Source organism: Amphiura filiformis, chromosome 5 (genome assembly GCF_039555335.1).
Source record: "Amphiura filiformis chromosome 5, Afil_fr2py, whole genome shotgun sequence".
NCBI lineage: Eukaryota > Metazoa > Echinodermata > Ophiuroidea > Amphilepidida > Amphiuridae > Amphiura > Amphiura filiformis.
This window is the reverse complement of record NC_092632.1, coordinates 7,131,401-7,150,984: the sequence shown is the minus strand read 5'-3', so window position 1 is coordinate 7,150,984 and position 19,584 is coordinate 7,131,401. Positions and strand designations below refer to the sequence as shown.

Genomic DNA, 19,584 nt, shown 5'->3' with positions numbered 1-19,584 from the left:
AGTGTTTTTGTATTGTAAAAATGTGTATATAAGTGCAACTTTCAAATCTGGCCCTCACTACATTTAATTGACCGGTGTTTTATTGTTTTTTAGGCTATCATATCAAATGAGGTGTCAAAATGCGCAGAAATAAATTCTGCTTCCAACGCATTTTACAGATTTGCAATACAATAGCCCCTTTTTGAATAATGGCCATTATTTAAGGGGGGTTAGTTACTTTTTTGAAATGTTTACTTCTCACACAGAATTACCATTTCCTTAAAGACTTCGTTGAGGGTTTATACTAATATTCTACAAGTTGTATAATCCCTCACTGAGATATTGATGCAAGGTTAACTCGATGCTTGTGTAGAATAGCAGGAAGGAACCATGCATGGCTTTTTGTGACTGGGTTTGATCAGAATAAACAGTCTCAAATGAAAGGTACTTCCTTGTTCAAGTTAATGACAACCATGGCAAAATACTCTGCATGGAGTTAATACATTTGTAGTCCTTCCCAATACCAGTCGAATGGGGCGTGGGAAAACCGGGACAAGTTGCTTCTCTGCATGACTATTGCTTTATTAAATCTTATTGTTTACACATTAAAAAACAAAATTTCAAGAATGAAGCAGACAAATATTTTCATGACATGCCACAATGGGGCATTTTATTGCGCCCTCAACTTTGGTCAGTTCTATATATTAATACAAGTATACCACAATTTCTGTTAGATTGAACCAACATTAATGAACTACATACCATATATTATTATTATGTATTAAGTCATCAAGGTACATACCCAAGAAAAATCTGTACATACATACATTTGAATACCACAAGCAGAAAAAAACATTTTAATTTCTTTTTTGAAAAATAGTTATTTGATCTGAATTGATACAAGCATAATTGATCACTATAACAGTTTATATACTATTGTCATTGCACATTGCTTGTTGTCTGTCACCTGTTGCATTTTGCTATACATATATGGGAACAAACCTATGATGATGTCCTATATATCAAAGTCCGTCCCTCTCCCTAAATCGCAAGTGTGATATATTGAAAATTGCCACCCGCAAGGTCAACTTCAATATTTTGACTACTTACTACAAACATAATCAGACCTTTTGACCCTCTCCCCCTATCAAAAGGACTTTTTTAGGCCATAATGGTCATTTTGTTTGTTCCCTAACAATAATCAATGTGATTTATAATACCTGGGGTGGAACATGTATAACACATAAGTCATAACCCATTGCAAGTCTCAGCTTAGATTATAATTTGCTCTACCATTTATTCGGTTTACTGTACATGTCTATGCACCATCCTTATATTCCAGTTGATATCCCTACACTCCCTATGGAAGACATGGCCTTAGTGACCCACACAGGAGGTGGATTAATTAACTCCCTGTGTGGATGATTAAGGTCATGTCTTCCATAAGAGTGTATGGATTTCAACTGGAATAGCCCAATATTCTGTAGATTTGCTGTACCATTTATTCTGTTTACTGTGCATATCTATACACTGTTCTAAGACCTGCATAAAAAAACCTTACAATGCTAGGTATTCTAAAGGATTTCCCCATCTTATCTTAACATGTACATCCTATTGAAAGAGTTATGAGGATTGGGAGTTACAGTAGGTTTAGGACTTACAACTCTTTGTGGAATCGTTCTGTGTTGTTAAGAATGAGCAATCACATTGAAATGACATCTTGATATCCATAAGGTCATTATGTACATGTATACATAACTTAAAACGATGAAATGAAAAGGTTGGTTCTACTCTTGGCAATCTACTCTGGATACTAAATCCACCGCATCAATGTGTACTTACTCAATGTGCACTTTGTGCAGCATGCTTGGAACTGTATACACGGTGCAAATGTTATGTAGTAAACAGTGTGAATTTTACAACATCTAAAACACAACCATTCCAGTGTTGCCACCCTAAAGGTCCATTCATACTACGCAGCAATTGCTTTGCAGTGCGTTGTCGATATATCGATTACTTTTTGCCGCAACTTGTCGCATTTCTCAGTTAAAATGTATTTAACTTTATTGCAATACCGCAATGCAGTATTTTGCAGTACAATAACGCACTGCACTGCAAAACAATTGCGGTATAGTATGAACGGACCTTCAGATACAGAAATTGAATAATTGGTGTAAAAAATGGCAAAACATGTTCAGTACTTTTCTGGATATTTTTAAATAACAAGCCATCATTCCATAAGACAACTTAATTACACCTTTCACCATTAAAAACTAATTGTTCCCAACTTGTCTAGTGTTACGATGCAATTTGGATATGCATATGACCGATATAAACAGCAGGCTTTTTTGTAGGTAAATGTATGCCAAGCTTGGAAGCAGGACATACAATTGAGGTAATTCAAGAGTTTATAGATCACTTGCACAGCTAAGTGACACCCATATGCAAACACATACAAACAAAATACTGCATTTCTGTGCAGCAGAATGACAACAAATTATAACTTTATTGTTAATTAAGGTAGGTGGGATTTATATGACATAAGCTCAGCAAAGTCTAAATGATTATCTACTTTTTGAAATAATTAAAAAAAGTGTAATAATCATGATGGAAATTCCTTTAATGCTTCATCTATTCACTGGCCATAAATCATCAAACTTTAAAATCAATGACCAAGAGATTCCCCTAAAAGTCCTGCTCCCATACATGATTTCACTATTGATGCAAACATTCTGGCAGAACTTCAGTAGTCAATTTACCACCACTCAGTTATGAAAATCTTCCAAACATTCAATGTTTATGGTACTCCTTACCAAAACTAAAATTTTGTGGAAAAGAAATACAATCTATTTGTATGTTACAAAATGTTACAATATGCCTTCGAGTGCTTCATGCAATTTGCCGAGCCTGAGTTGGGACTATGGCAAAAACGGCTTTGCACTGTAAATAAAATCTAATGTTGCCTTGTTGTCAGAGCAGTACAATACGGTGCCGACATGGCAGTGAGGTGATATCCGTCACTATGCTGTGATCATAACAATTCTCTTTTTTTCTCCTCTATATGGCAGTAAATAAGACTTGCAATTATTTTGTTAGTTGGTTCATTTTGAGTAATATTGTAATTTTGTGTGAAAGACAGTTGATCATGATCATGACATGTTTTGACACACTGTATGAGTTCAAAGAATGTGCTCTTAAGAGAAATTTATTCCATTCAGATTATTTGCAATAAAATTCTTGAGTAGTAACAATAATTTCAGTTAATTTGCAGTAGCTGTACATTGTGCTTCTTAGCTTTGGAATACATTAATGTTCTTTGAAATGAAATATAAAAAAATGGGAACTTGAATATTATGCAAATACAACATGCCATGTATTAATTGGTTCTATTATGTCAAATGCATATTTAGGCCACCACCGTAAAACCTCATCTACAAGCATATATAGCGTTTTTGAAGAAAGCTCAATTAATATGAAACAAGCGTGAATATACCAATACAATAGATTCGTCGTACAATACTTGTTTGTATGTGCTTGGATCTGTAATTTATTTGCTCAAACTCCATAATGGCGCCTGGATTAATTTAGCTTTCATCAGAAGCACTCTATATGCTTGTAGACGAGGTTTTACAGTATTATTTAGACTCAGTGCAGTTGAAAATAGAATTGATATTGAACTCATTTTTCTCCCTTCCAGGAGGTATGGAAACATCATCATACTTCTAAATTCTAACAGTGGAAGCTTAAAGGAAATCCCAACACTCATTTGCCTACAGTGTGTCCTGTCACAAATTGAGAGTAACACCATGTTGGATTCACACTGACACTTTCGAATCGCATGTGTTAATCTAACCCAGCAGGGCATATACACAAGCGTGGAAGTGCAGTTTGTCTGTACGCTGACGATGCAACCCCATAAATGCACTGCCACTGCGACATCCAATATGGCGTTCTCTCAACTTGAGACGAGGCAGACTATATAGGACTCAAAATTCCATTTTGATTGGGAAAGGTGTATGGGATGTGAGGGATACGACTGCCAATAAGACCATCCTTCTCCGATAATTACTAAAACAGATTCAACAATGCTACCAAGTATTTAAAATATCACAATATTCAATATTATGTTCCCTTACAACTTGTTTATAGTCCACTCCACCAGCAAGCAAGCAGCAGACTTTATATTTATATGTGCAAAATATATAGAAATATAACTAATACAAAATATATTTGATGTTCAAATTTCAACATCTTTTTTTAGAAGCTTATAATTTTCAAATTACCCTACTACCAATTATTTTGGACCATCTTCACTATGGGGATACTTCTAAATCCTACACGTATTACTTAGTGTTGAAATATTACAGTCATGGTTTATAGGACACAAATTACAGAGATACCACAGTCTTGACTCACTCAAACTATACCACTTATGATGATTTAAAAACTACTTTGTACTCCATGTCAGTCAACATGTGTAGGGTTGTATCTTTCCAGGAGAAGTAGATAAAAAACTGACTTCTCTTTAGAAAGATTAAATCCTACTTACACCACTTGGGTTATCAAATCATTCAAAACTTATTATCTAAATAAGAAGTGAACAGTTTGATATACTGCTAAAATAATTTAAAAAGTACCCAAAAAGCTGTACTAACTAGAGTACTAACTAGAGTCATTTAGTTTAACAACCCGTTGCCAGCCTCAAATGAGCATCACAATTATACAGAGTTCCTGTATGCACAGCGGGATGTACACACAGTCATGCACAAACATGGCCTTACACGACTCAAGAAATCCTGTTGTACATGTAAAAGATCAAGCCATCTCATATGATGCATAGCAAATACCTCATGTACATTTGTGATACAGGGTTTACATGCCAAAAACTTGCCCAATAATGTATTGCAGCAGGGGTAGAATTAGAACTTAAGACCACTGAGACTTTGTACCAGCACTTGCACCAATTCAGCCATCAAAGAAGTTTATGGCATCAAAGAATAAAATGTATAATACGATATAGGCCTTTGATCCCAATCTTGTTTCTCCTGCTTCTCTACCAGATGCATATGGGAGAAATAAAATTTGATGATTCACAGGTCTCTTCAAGATAGCTGCATTTCTTGGCTGTTAATATCTCAATTCTCTTCCACATAGTTATTTCATGTCTTAAAATATCATCATGAACACTGCATACTGATAAATCCCAGAAAACTATAAACCGGTCCTTTTGTATCATAACGAAGCTGTGCAAAGCCGTTTTCACCATTGTCACTGCCAGCACTTGGCAAATCACGTAGGGTACTTCACTGGTTATATATTTATAGTAATCTGTATTCAGCACTATGCACAATCACAATCATATGACAAAGATTTAAGGTTTAAACAATTCAGAAATATTTGAAAAAATATACACTATATAGCTATATAAACTAGAAAATTAACCAAATATCGAAGGGAAAGATCAGTGGGAGGAATATTGAAGCACAACAGAAAGCAATAACCACACAAATAAAAGTATGAAGCATTAATGTAACTTGTACTGTTAGTCAATAACACACCTGCTTGTCTCAGAAAGTCATTGGGAAATTTATATTTTGAAAATGATAGCAAATGTGTACTGGATTAGTATTGTTATATAGGAATACATACATTTGAATAGCAAAGAAAAACAGTAGTAAAAAGAGATCAACTATCTATAAAGATCTCCACTAACTGAGCTCTCACAAAATTTATGTCATCCACAAGTAATCAACATTCAAAACAATTCAATGATGTACTTGTGTGACTTGGCAGTTAACTTTGAAGCATTTTTTATCCTTTCACATGGATGAAGCTTTTGTCTTAAACATAATTTAGTAGTCAAATTATGCCACTTGCAGAACATGCAAGACCTCTATAGCATACATTTTTGTATGAGACGCCAACAAAAACCCTCAACTTTCACAAACCTTCATTATGCCGTACTATTAGTAACAACTTATCTGAAAACAAAACATTTTTCACTGAGTTTAGGTAGGATATTTCATATCTGTACACATCAACTTCAAGATGTATCTTAGTACTACCAAGGCTTGGTCCAAATAACAGGCAATGGGCTAGTCCAATTGAAATCTATACATCCCCTATGGAAGACATGACCTGAATTTCCCACACAGGGAGTGGATTTTAAACAGTCATCCATTTAGGTAACCCAATTTGAAATATGCACTCACTTTGCAGAAGATTAAGGTCATGTCTTCCATATAGGGCGTGTGTGGATTTCAACTGGATTAGCTCAATATCACCTCAACTTACAAGGTACATAATAACAGTTTCTGAAATAAAAATGTTCAAAATTTAAAGGCATTTAATCAATAGGATTGCTGTCCGATCATTCAGATGCTATAACAAAACATACAACACTATACACAAGACCATTGAATACCTTGGTGTGGCTATAAGTTGTGGGGTACCCATCGATTTTGATGTTTATTGAAAAGCCTGCCTCTTCCAAATGCAACACTGGATACTCCTCTGAAATTTCCTTATGCAAATTTCCTTATGCATCAATGAAATGAGTTGCCATTCATTTCATCCAGGAAATTAAACATGAAACTTATTGAATGCAGGAACTGAACTTTCAAATGTTGGATATCTTTAGCTTTATGACCAAGATATTAAGAGTTGTACTCTGTATAGCCTCATGAACTGTACAGAACTCCACTGAATTGGAGTGTTTCATTTGGACACTAAAATAGTGTATCTCTAGGATTCTTCGGAAAAGACAGAAATTGAATGAAAACTGGTATCTTAGTAAGGAGAAATTATTCTTGAAAATCCTATTAGTCTACACAGTAGATAAAAATTATTTTGCATGAATCAAGATCTGACAACGTACCAGAATGCTAACCTTGGTGATCAGAGTTAATATAGGGTAGGAAGAAACCAACCCTACACATTGTGTACACCACTGTCAGTAGCCATGTAAGTTCATTAATTAAGCAAATCTTGATTGTTCTGCAAAATTCCATTGTGAAGGACTGATAGTCATTGTAACCAACATAGGCCTCCTGTAACTTTCTCTCTGCATAAGCATATCAAATGACATATTGATTTAATATGCAAACATCCATATTTACTGTACAGACAATCTTTGAAAATTATACTTGGCATTAATATAATGAAGGCAAATTCACCAACCTACTATCTTGGATGTTTTCCTGAAGGCATTATTGAGCGTCAAGAAACTAATAACAGTTGCTATCCCCAGACTTCTAGCAATGTTCAACATTTATCACGTGTCTATACAAGCAATGATGACTCTGCCAGGATACAAAGCTCAGGCCACTAATTAGTTAAGCTTAAAATGTTTGACATTGCTAAATGTTTATCAAACATTGAGATGCAGCTGTGTGCCACCCTCAAATACATCAAGGTTAGTGTATTTGCCTTCATGATTGTAAAGCTTTTTGCTACATATTCACTGTCACAATTCAGTTCTTTTGTCAGCAAATAATCAAAGATGCTTGATTAGTACAAAATTAGGCTCCCAAAGGGCATTATTACATTCAAGAATTTATCGCCACAAGATTTCATTGTTTTCGAAATTTACAACACATATTACATTGCTGTGTGCAGAAGTTACACTGATATGACGACTTGTATTTACTTTTATGTGTATAAAAAATACTTTGGTGACACAAAAATGAATGTGTCACTTTATTTTTGTTTAAATAAATTGAAGGAAATATGCTGTAATATCAAATTATTTACAATAACAAATTGGCGTACGTGGAAGTCAGGAGGGACCTACATGATTTTGCTTGGTTTAATAGTTGCAAGGAACAAGAAAAAAAATAACACCAGCCCTATTACCTTGCACAATGGTAGAAACACCAAAAAACCAGTGCGTTTATGTATAGTGTTATCACGTTACCCCCTTTGATGAATCCAGTTTGAACATGTTATCGGCTTATACAGACAAAAATGGAGATTTGAACATCAAAATGACACACAAGAATGAAATTGTCCGACTAGATAAATCCCAGAGAACTCTAAACCGATCCTTTTGTATTATGATTAAAGAGGACAACATTATAATTTTTTGGTTTTGCCACTGTTGCTGCCAGCACTTGGCTGATCATGTACTATGGTTTATAGTAATATGGTATTCAGCAGTCTGGGCAAATCAATCCAGTTTCATCACTGAGAATTAAATCTGTTCAGCTGGTGTTTGGTTGGTGCTTGGCTGCTTGTAGTTAAGAAGATATTGATCTAGTAATTATTACCAACAGCTTATCATCACTAGTGCTCTCTGAAAGTACACATGTGCAAATGCCAATCATTTTGGAACAGGGGGGATGAAATGAGGTAGCCCTTAAGTGGCAAGTTTTCCGTTTTATGGAAAACATTTCAAAAAGTCACGGAATTGGAGTAGAAATGGAAAATGAAGTAAATGTAATTTTGCAGAGTTTAGACTATTAATTTCCACCAAAAATAGTGGCTAGGTTGAATGTTCTTATCTTATACTTCAATTCCTTTATGAACTTTCTTTTAAGCCCATAGTACACTTAATATTCCAATTAACAATTTTTTTGCTCTCTGATATGCAGAAGCATCTTTCGAAGTGCTATGTTAGTGGAGCATTTCTAGAAAGTTGACCAAATTCCCTAGAATAGGTGAACTTAAGGGATTTTTAGAAAACAGAAAAAAACACCAAAATTTGACCTTTTAGTAAATGGAAAACTTGCCACTCTAGGTAAACACCTATTGAATTATAACACATTTCCCCACAGTATAAATAGTTGCAATTTCCCCATACTAGATTACTATAAACTCCTCATGATGTGTTTTAAGCAATTTGCCAATCATGTATGGCCACCGTGGCAAAAACAGCTTTGATGTGCAAAATATTTCATAACACTGCCCTTTATAGTCACTATAATACAAAGGGACGGTTTGTAATTATCCTAGGTTCGACAGTATGAGAAAACCACAACTAAATGTACTCTGTGCAAGTGATGACACTTTACATTTGAGGTAGGGGACATTACACTTCTTTACTCAAGATCTATTCTCTAAGCATCTGAGTAGAGCATCAATATCACCACTGAGATTGAGATTACCACTCATCTAGCACCTTCTACTGTGTTACTTCTACACTTTGGTTTGTGATACATTGTAATCCTGCTTACAGGGTCTTGTGAGACTTTGGCAAAGATTTTGGTGGGTTCATCTAAATGATGAGATGTAACATGGTTTGGCTGGCTGGCTGGCAGGTGGTTCAATGCAGTGTGTCCATCCATGCTTCTCTGGAATCTGCTTCTCTCTTCAATCATCTGGTATAGGAGTTGCTGGGTTCAAAAGTTCTTTAAAAGAACAGATAAAAGAATACTTTTAATTATTGGGTGAGAAGTGATGTATTTTACGAGAGGAGAAATGAAAAATTACACTGCTTTTAACCCTAACACAGTACATGTAGTTTGACTGCCCCTGCCCTAGAGGAGAGACACCCAGTATTTGACAGTTTTTGGCATTCAGGGTGGAACCGGTTATAGATAATTTGGTTTATGCTTAATGACTTTGATCCTTAATACCAAAAAGAAATTAAAAAGTTGAATTCAACTGCTACTTTTCTGCAGTGTGAACATGGTATAGGATACATAACAGCTTGCTACAAGTAAGCAAAGAGAAGAAACACAGTTCAAAGAACTATAGAGAGTTCCCGTGTTTTGGGTTACCCGCCATCTTGGAGGGAAACCTAAACTCCGTTTACAATTTTCAGAATACCAACACTCGGCGCAATAATTAGCAAATGTTATTTTGTAGAATGTAGCACCAATAGGGTCATTGACCAAATCAAAGGAATGAGGAATACGGCGGTGCGAATCACGTTATAAACACTATTGTAGTCCGTTCCGCTTGAAAACACGGGAACTCTCTATTCCCAAGCCACCTTCACAAGACGAAACTACAATGGAGTGCACATCATAAAAAGGGTGAAGTAAGGCTCCAAAGGTGACAGTGCTGGTGTTCTACCAATGAATAGTTCCTCTACTCATAGAGATTTATCAGAAGGCTGTTCCCTATTGTTACCACACATGATGGTTACCTTGGGCAGGATGAGCAGACCTTGACGGTGACGGTAAATCTGCATCAAAAGTTGTCTTTACACTAGCCAACATCTCATTCAATTCCTTCTCAAAATCATCAACTCCTGAAAACTCCACATCATGAGCTCCTGTTGGGATTTTAAAAAATGCACAAAGAACTTGACATCATCATTTATCAAATTACAACAATTGGCTTCACTTAGTTTTGGAGTGACCAGCTGAAATCATACACCCCTATGAAAGACATGACCTTAATCTTCCAAACAAGGGGTGTAGATTTCAAATGGAATCATCATTTATTTCAAATGGTGTTACCTGAATGGGTGACTCCATTTGAAATCTACATCCCCTATGCTGAGGAGATAGAAGTCATATCTGCCATAGGGGTGTATGGATTTCAACTGGTATAGCCCAGAGCTATGAATCAAAGAAAGAAGAAAATAATGCCTGTCATCAGCATTCATATCTATGCCATGATGTATAATCTTACACAGTTCAGAACTGGCTGTGACATATTTCATCAGAATCTACATCTATTGTACTATTCAAAGAAGTAAGGCAAGAGGTAATAATAATGAGTTTCAGGCCCGTGCAATTTCTTAAACAAAGAATTCATCATGCCTGAGTAAAAACCTTAACTGTCAGGAAAACTGCACCACTAAAATTAAATATCCATTTACTTTTTTCTTGACATATTTAAAGCCATATTATAACATTTCTGTAAAAATTTATTTTCCATAAAATGTTAGCTTTTATTGTCAGATATGTCCCTTTTAATTTTGAGCCGAACAAGTGAGGTAAAGCATACAAAATTGGAATTTACTACTGGCGCCATGCGTGGTACTTGTGCGGTTGTAATTCGGTACGATCCTCGGGGTGTGTGTGTATGTGTATCCAGCACGCCGTGTACGTACTGTGCATACGTGTTACGTGTAATATTTCCATCGTAATAATAAAACGCCGGTTCCATCGTTTTATTAAAAATCTCGGATTTTGACAAAACTACAGCACCTAAAGTCTTGATTTTTGCAGAGTATCTTTATTGACTAAAGTACATTACAATCGTGTAAAAACAGAATTAAAAAAAAAAAAAAATTTGAGGCGTTCTCCTCAGCAAATGTTATAATATGGCTTTAACTAAGCACTAGCCTCAATGCCTCACCCTAACAGGGCATGGGACAATTTAAACCACACAAATGTGTGCATACTATAAGCATGAAGCATTACCATACTTACCCATATATCTGTTTGTTTGCCTGGGTGCCCCTAGTGTTGACTCTGTTGTATAATGTGTCGTTGTTGCCAGACTACTTGGAGGCAGAAGTCCATTTGCCAAGCTCATTACATCCCGGGAAGGAGAACTGTAAGCAGGATTCTCCTCCATAAAAATTTCAGGTACATCTGATGAATCTGCTAATTCAATATCAACATTGCTTTTCTGTTCATCGCCAATTTCATCAAGAACTGACTGTTCAGTACTATTGTCTTTTGGAATACTTTCATCAATACCTATTGCACTTGATTGCTGCTGCTGCTGTTGCTCTACCACAACTGTAGCACCAGACTTTGAAGGATCACTGTCATCATGATGTACTGTATTATCATCTGGGAGAGTCTTTGATATAGTACTGCTAGAGGGAGATGATGCCACTGTAGTAGTAGAATCATCTGCAGCATAAGGGTTTGATTGCGTCATTAAAGCTACAGCAGGGGCAACCGTAATCCCTGCTAAAGCAGCAGCAGGGGCAACAGCTGCTGCCACACCTTGATTAACCATTGGCTGCACAGGATGAGTTAACAGCTTGATACTGTCTGTGATACGGATACCTGGTGGTGAGTGTTCACCATCTGAACCTGATTTACCACTACTTGAGGATGAGGAATGATTGCTGGTTGGTACGGATTGCATAGTGTGTTCCACACTAGCTTGGGGGTTTTTGATTATGGAGGTGGTGGTGGTGGTGGAAGAGGAAGACGAGGGTACACTACTTTGGGTTTTGCTGATAGACGAAGGTGTATTTGTATGACCATTTACAGTGCCTGAAGAAGAGTTTGTGGTTTGTTTTGCACCATTTACATGATGCACTTCAATACCACTTAATGGTTCATGATTGGAATCCCAATTTTTGTTTGGTGATGATTCCTCATTGTCTGTGTTTTTAAGCATTACATGAGTGACAAGTTGCGAGGCCTCTGGACTGATTGGCCCCTCAGGACTGTCTAATTGCACCTGGGGTTTTCTCTTCTCATTATCAGCAGCACCTTCTTTTTCTGCCTTTTCTTCTGCCAGTTTGGCAAGCTCTCGATTACGTTGTAGGAGTCCTATGATTTCCTGCTGCAAGTTTCGCTGCAATTCTTCATACCCACGCATTTGCTGCAAAAAAAATTGAAACAAGGAAAGATATTAGAGTACTAATTACAGGGATATGTAAGTGTGAACATGAATATCTGCGGTAATCATACATGTTCAGCAGTAATGAACTCTAACTGCAGTCATAGAAAATGCTTTTTTGTAAAACTTGCTACACATAGTCTACCATCTGGGCATTTCCTTTCACTGCACATCCCAGATGCTGCCATGGCATAAGAATGCTATTAAGTTTTGGGGTGAATTTCAAAACAGTATTGTGCTGGGAGTATGATTTTCACAATATTGTATGTTGCACATAGGACATCTTAAAATATGGTTATCACTGATCTATTGTTGGCCAGTACAGTGTAGAAATATATAAGGTACAGTAGATGACACCTTAAGCTTGACAGTGACCACAGGAAAAAATAACCAGAAAGTATGTAAATTGTTTAACTATAATTTGGTTCAATTCAAGTTGTAGTGACATCAATGATTTTCCCTGCAAGCATGCATAACATGCACTTGTACACATGCCTGTATGCTCTACATGATTAATTTTGCATGATTCGATATGGCAGCCAGTGAATATGCACCTACATCACTACCAAACAAAGTTTGGGATCAGAAATTCGACTTATCTCAGTTTAATAACCTGTAACAGGAATCTTCTATAGTTAGAGAATTATACGTATTTTTCCTACCTCTGCTGTGCATCTATTATGTAAACAGGCGGTATCATTATTTACGTTCAATAACTAGGCTAAAAGGCCGAGTTGTTTCTATGCCATATATCATGGTATTTTATCAAATTGTTACTTGTCGTCTTTTCACTCACCGTATCTCTTTTGATATCTTTGTCCAGATCTAGCCTTAGCAATAGTTTGTTGACTTTCATTGCTAATGATAAAGCCATTAATCCTCCTGTCCTGATGTCATTCTCTCTCAGGTCCAATCTAACAATCTTGGCATTATCAGCTAAATATTCAGCTAACGCTATAGCACCTATGAATATGTGGAAAACAAATAAATTACAGTTACTGATAATGAAGTAAGGTTAAATGATCCAATATGCATGTGTATGTAAATAAAGCTAGTTATTAAGCCTTACAACTAGCTCTGATTGTCTTCACTTTCTGCTCTTTGCAATAAACTATTTTATTTGAAATCCACACCTGTCTGTGCAGGTTGATCCTGCTATTTCAATTCTCGCGTTTCACAATACGATGTGCCACCAGCGGTTGCTTTTGGCAGTCAAATTTTCGACTCCAGAGTCGACATCGCCGTTCTAGCTGCTATTGAATTTTCACGCGAGTGTGATAATAAATATGTTGAAAACAGCTCCACGAAGGATTCCCTGTGATCAATAGATAGAAAATGGATCTACTATATTTGTAAATTGTTGTTTTAGTGTGCATTAGCATGTAACATCATTATAATGACATTTAAACCCACAATGATGCATGTTCCTGTATTGTATTTGTATTACGCGGGCTTTGGATGTCGACTCATTTTCCCATGATGCACTGCGTATTTTGGTCTCGACCCAGCGACCGCTGGAGGCGCATCGTATTGTGAAACGCGAGAATTATAGTTGCACCATATCATTATGAACAAAGTGCTGAATAATCATGATAATAGTTTACTATAAACCGTCCATATCTAATACATGAAGCATTTCAGGTGATTCACAGAGCGCAAACAGTGATCAAGCTTTTGTGTTGTTTTATTCTGTCAACTGAGGGTAATGTTACTGATCTTTTAGTAGTGAAAGGTTTATACTTGGATTATATCCTGCAATTTGCCATGATCACAATGACATGATCAATCAAGTCACAATTTTCTTCCTAGTTAAATTCTATCTAAAAACGATTGCAAATTTTGAAATCCAGATTTTATACTCATTCCAATGTTCCAATTTGAAAACAAATTTCAACACCGATGGGTACCAATCATTTTAATACAGTCTGAATTACCCTTTACAGCTGCCACTCAGTAAAATAATGTGTGTGCTTGCTCACTGGAAGCTTGCTTGTTGGAAGAAACGGTCAAAAACAAGCACTCACACAATTATAGCAGCAGTACACAATTATAACAGCAGTTATATACACACTTGCCTACCTTGATCTGATATTCTACATGAATACAATCCTAATCTGAGCAGTGATTTATTCTTCATCAGGCCATCTTTGAGGATATGTACACCATCATTACCCAAGTGGTTCTGTCCAAGATTTAACGTCTCCAGACCTCCAACCATAGGCTGCAAATGGTAAACCAAGAAGATTTCAATTATATATTGTGATCCAACATATGGACCAATGCAGCAGCTATAATGCAATAAGGAAATGACCCACTCAATCAGAGACCAGCCTAAAATACAGAATTCGAAAATTATTGTTGTTGCTTTGCAACCAATCAGTACAGTAGATTTTGTTGCAAAATGATGGATTTTTCAGAAGACAACTTTCTTATGCTTTCTGTTGTCTGTGATGAAATTTATATTGGGTGGATGAAAGCTGTTACCCATCAAACAAGCAATCTACAAATATCTGAAGGTAAAAATGCATTCCTGGTATCACCTACTATTACTTACGATGCACATCCATTAAAAGTTTTTATTCTCGTTGCGATCATTAAATTTCAGATGAGTTTCAAGTCTAATTGCATGAGGCTTTACTAGATCAGCAAATGAAATAATATGGAATAAAATCCTAATCAGTTAATGAACTGAAGTGTACATTCAGATAAATCTATTCATTTTACTCATGAAGTGTGTCTTTTCCTTGAACCATGACAGCACGTCATACCATCCAATCCTTTTACTCATAAATAATACAGTTACACAGACACTGTCCTTTTACTCATAAATAATACAGTTACATTATAAAATGACAAGGAATAGGCTGGGAGCTCTGTAAAACCCTTTTATCAAAAGCATTTCCATTTTATAAATCTAGACATGACAGTATATTGGTAGTCAGAAGAGCAAGATCAATATCATCAATAATACGTCACATCCAGAGATGGCATGAACTTTTAATGGAAATTGATGTCATACAAGTGATAAAAAAAAAAAAAAAAGAAGGGAAGAAAGGCGAGAAGTGTTTATGATATTAACGTACCAGTGTCTTTGCTAAATGTGTCATTCCATTTTGTGTGAGTTGGTTGTTCCATAGTACTAGTGTTAAAAGTTGCCCCTCCAGCTGATCCAGAAGTCCTTCACAAAGGTGTGACAGACCAACATCCTGAAGAAAATGACAACAACAACAATAATAAAGTTTACAACCAAGTGAAATATCCAATATATCCAAGCATTTTAACTCCTTGTCTTATTACATTTTGTCTATGTATTTCACAATTTTTGACAGAGTGGTTCATAGCTGCAATTCCTCGCTGTATTTTCAACAAACAAAAAATCCCAGTGTTGTCTGCATGCAGAAAGAAGATTACATTTGGTCCCCATGTACTAACTATCATGGATCTGTACTCTCCTCTGTAAGCCTGTAAAAATGTTACATTTCCCACAAAGGTAAGGCAATTTCCTAAGATAGCAACATTTCCATTATAGGCCTAGTACCGTATGTATTTCTTTTTGGGAAAACATAAAATACCTATGGAAGTAACTATTCATCTACATTTTATGCCATCTTACATAATCTGTACACACTCAATATCCTACAGGCAGAAAACAGTCCATTATTCACACAAATAATTCTTTAAACATGCATAATTTATCAGTTATTCAACTAACATTGCAATTATCATAAATGTATACCGTTTCTTCAGTGAAAATAATTACCTTTTATTCAAACTGAATTTTGCAATCTATATACCAAGTTTTAAATTTTTAGCTTGAAAATATTTGTATAAGTGAAAAACAAACAATCCTTGAAAGTTTGAACTTGAGCAGACTCTGCGACTTGTTTGGGTAAAATGGTTGCCGTTATTTACCTACCATTCTGAGCACACAGCAAATGTAATTTAACCAAGACAGTTTGCAACAACTCCATAATCAGTTAGGTTGAGGTGTAGAATGTGGTGCAATCAGGCAAAATCAATGTTCACTTTCACACAATTTAAATTACACTTAAATAAATACTGCATTGTGTTAAAAGTACCATCAAAATTGAATTTTGAACATTTTTTGTGCTTCCTTGAAAAGGAAACAAACAAAACAAACAAAACCCTGATACATCATTTGTTAACTTGGAATTGATTTCATCAATTCATTGTGATTGTTTACATTACACACATACGATCCTCCATAAAAACACTGTGTGGCAGGGTTGCTTAGATTTAATTCTTGTTGATTTAATCACATGATTTTTTTCAGAAAAAAAAAATCAAGTTTTAAACCATTTTTTTAACTTTAATTATGGCCAATTCAATGTTGTTTTGATTAAAATAATCTACATTAGCCTATTTTTGATGTTCTTTGATTTTAAATAACTTTAATAAAGGGGTATTTTGTGAACCTACAATCAGGGAAATTAATGTTGGCACACTCTGGCATACTAAATGTAAATCGCCACCCCTCTCCCCCAGCACTTTTTCCATTGGGCTCTCCAGTCTTCCCAACATTGATTGAGGGGGAATGGGGGAGGGAAGGGGAAAGGAGAAGGTTTGTACTTCTCATCAAACATAGTTATACTAATTTCACTGAACTATCAGAGCTGCAATGGAGAGTTCCAATATATTATCAAGGTGTGCCAACTATTAATTTCGTTGATTGTACCATCCTTTTTTTATTCCCAAAATTTCAATTGATTCTGATTTTGCATTTACGAGTTACATGTATGCATGTGTATAACATTGATCCATAGGTCACTATGTCGTAAGTTTGTTCTGTTAATCATAACGTAAATGAAAATTTGACGATAATTTTGCCAAGCGAATAAATTTGCAAGAAATTGCTTGCACAGTAACATTATGTAGCCAGAACTATCTGTTATTGCTATAAAAATTGGAGGCTGTGAATCACACAATGCCCCTTTCAAGAACCTTTGTGGATCTTTTACCATCTTTTCAATGGAATTCTTTGATTTATCTCTCAATTTCACAGGCTTTATTTAAGATTTTACATCCACAATATTTTGCATGTGAGTGACAATTTGTTGAATTTTTTTTTATTAATTGGAATTGCCAACTCGGCATTGTGTTGAACCACTTTGGTTAACTTGAAATGGCGCTTATGTGGTTTTCACATCAACCTACAAATGTAGTTTGCAGCTAATTTGATCATAACTACTGGCAACTGAAGAATACCATAGATCCTGACACAAAATTTGAAGGAAAACACATACTACAAAAATAATTTCATTCTTTTTTCATATTTTAAACCCACAGGAAACAGACACATTACTTTTTAGCCTTATATACTACACCCCCGTACACTGAATATGAAAAGAGCACTTTTGCTACGATTTGGAGAAAATCCCACCAATTACTTTATTCAGCTGCTACATGTATGATTCTATTTCTTAACAAATTCTCCTCTTAAAATAAGATGAGATTTGGAAGATGTACAAATCAAATTCATTCCATGCATGTCAGTGAGGCATAATAATACCATCTGTGTAAGCTGTTATTTCATAATTGAATGATGAACACTTCAATGCGTATCATACTGTACAACTGCAGTGTCAATGTATACTATTGGTATTCCAGTTGTGTGTGTGCATTACTCCAGTATTCTGTATTTTATTATTCACATCTTATCATATTTTCCATCTTGCACAAATCTCTGTGGCATTATAGTGTCATATGTTTGTCAAATCATGAATAGCTGCCTTAGATGTTGTATAATTTTTCAAGTCTGGAATACCAAGAGTGTCAGGACGTTTAAAATGTAACAAAGGCAGCATACGAACCAGTCGACCCTAATGTCACATGCCTTTTGGCTGGTTTAGGTATACAATTTATTCAGTGTAAGAAAATAAAGAGGGGTCAATATGCCAGATATGAACTGAATCTTAAGCTGCCTTTTGTCAAACTCGTTTCAATAGGGTAATGGACATTGCCATCCACTCCCATTCAATAGTGAATCCTACATTTTGCTCTACAATGTATGTACATTGGGCTATTCCAGTTGATATCCATACGCCCCCTACAGAAGACATGACCTTAATCACCAACTCAGGGAGTGTGTATGTCAAATGGAGTCACCCATTCAGGTAACCCATTTGAAATTCAAACTCCCTGTGGAAAATTAAGATTATGGGGTGTATGGCTTTTATCTGGAATAACCCATTTCCCAGCCTTGAAATAAGCCATCTTTTTGCAGTTCCATCAGTACATGTAGGTCTTTCTTATGGTGTTGATAGGCATGTTGTGTCCGAAAGGTTGGTGCCTTTCAAGAAATCCCGGGCTTGCCCCCTTTAAAGGCATTGTCTCAAGGGTCCACCATATTTTGAGGCCTGTATATTTCATGTTGCACATGTAGTACACAGCACGAGGTTGGGAAATGTTACTGACATGACAAAGCTAAATAAGAGCATTTGAGCATATATGAAAATAGTTGTAATACAGCCCAAGTGTTACGCCCTAACAACTTTGGTCCAAGTGATGTGGGTAGAGGTTCTTGACCTACTTCCTTCAGCAACTCAACTACTTTACAAATAATCTCAATGGTCACAAACTCATGAGCAAACATCTGACAAATTTTTCAAATGCTCTGTTACATATGTTTGATTGTATGTAGGAATTCCACTGTAAGGTAGCCATGAAACACTAACATCTTTCTTGCACTACTACACTAAATTAAATCTAACTAAAACACCTAAAAATAACTTGCAATGCAGTTGACCTTGAATGGATATGAAATAAGGAACACTGAATATAAGTAAGCCATATGTTTGACATTTCTTGGGAAACAAATCCTATTGTATGTTTTTTTTTTACATTTTGGTCTTGTTTAGTTTTGTATAAACTGTTTTGCAAGCAAATGAAAAATTTGCCACTCTTCAAGCTGTCTCGATAGCCTATAACAGCCAACAGAATATCAAATAGTTTATTTTAAAAACCTTTATTCATGTGTGTGTGCTGAAATGAAAATGCCTTAAAAAATAGGTTACATACAGTACATACCACAATCAATATTCTTTGTACCCACCGTGCTACATTTTCATATCTGCCTTACATATTATGTTTCTACTTGCAACC

The 19,584-nt window shown here is 35.7% G+C and overlaps 1 protein-coding gene across 1 annotated transcript in view; it reads right to left on the bottom strand.

The window, feature by feature from the left end:
* Positions 1 to 457: 457 nt before the first annotated feature.
* The window catches only part of LOC140152542 (uncharacterized), a 72,499-nt gene continuing 53,372 nt past the window's right edge, over positions 458 to 19,584 (bottom strand). Inside the window, exons 8-13 of the mRNA XM_072174923.1 lie at positions 15,546 to 15,668; positions 14,542 to 14,683; positions 13,259 to 13,425; positions 11,307 to 12,444; positions 10,070 to 10,198; positions 458 to 9,326 (exon numbers count right to left, since the gene is read on the bottom strand). Of these exons, the coding sequence (XP_072031024.1) occupies positions 9,289 to 9,326; positions 10,070 to 10,198; positions 11,307 to 12,444; positions 13,259 to 13,425; positions 14,542 to 14,683; positions 15,546 to 15,668 (1,737 nt within the window). The 3' untranslated portion in view covers positions 458 to 9,288. The remainder of the gene's footprint in view (positions 9,327 to 10,069; positions 10,199 to 11,306; positions 12,445 to 13,258; positions 13,426 to 14,541; positions 14,684 to 15,545; positions 15,669 to 19,584) is intronic.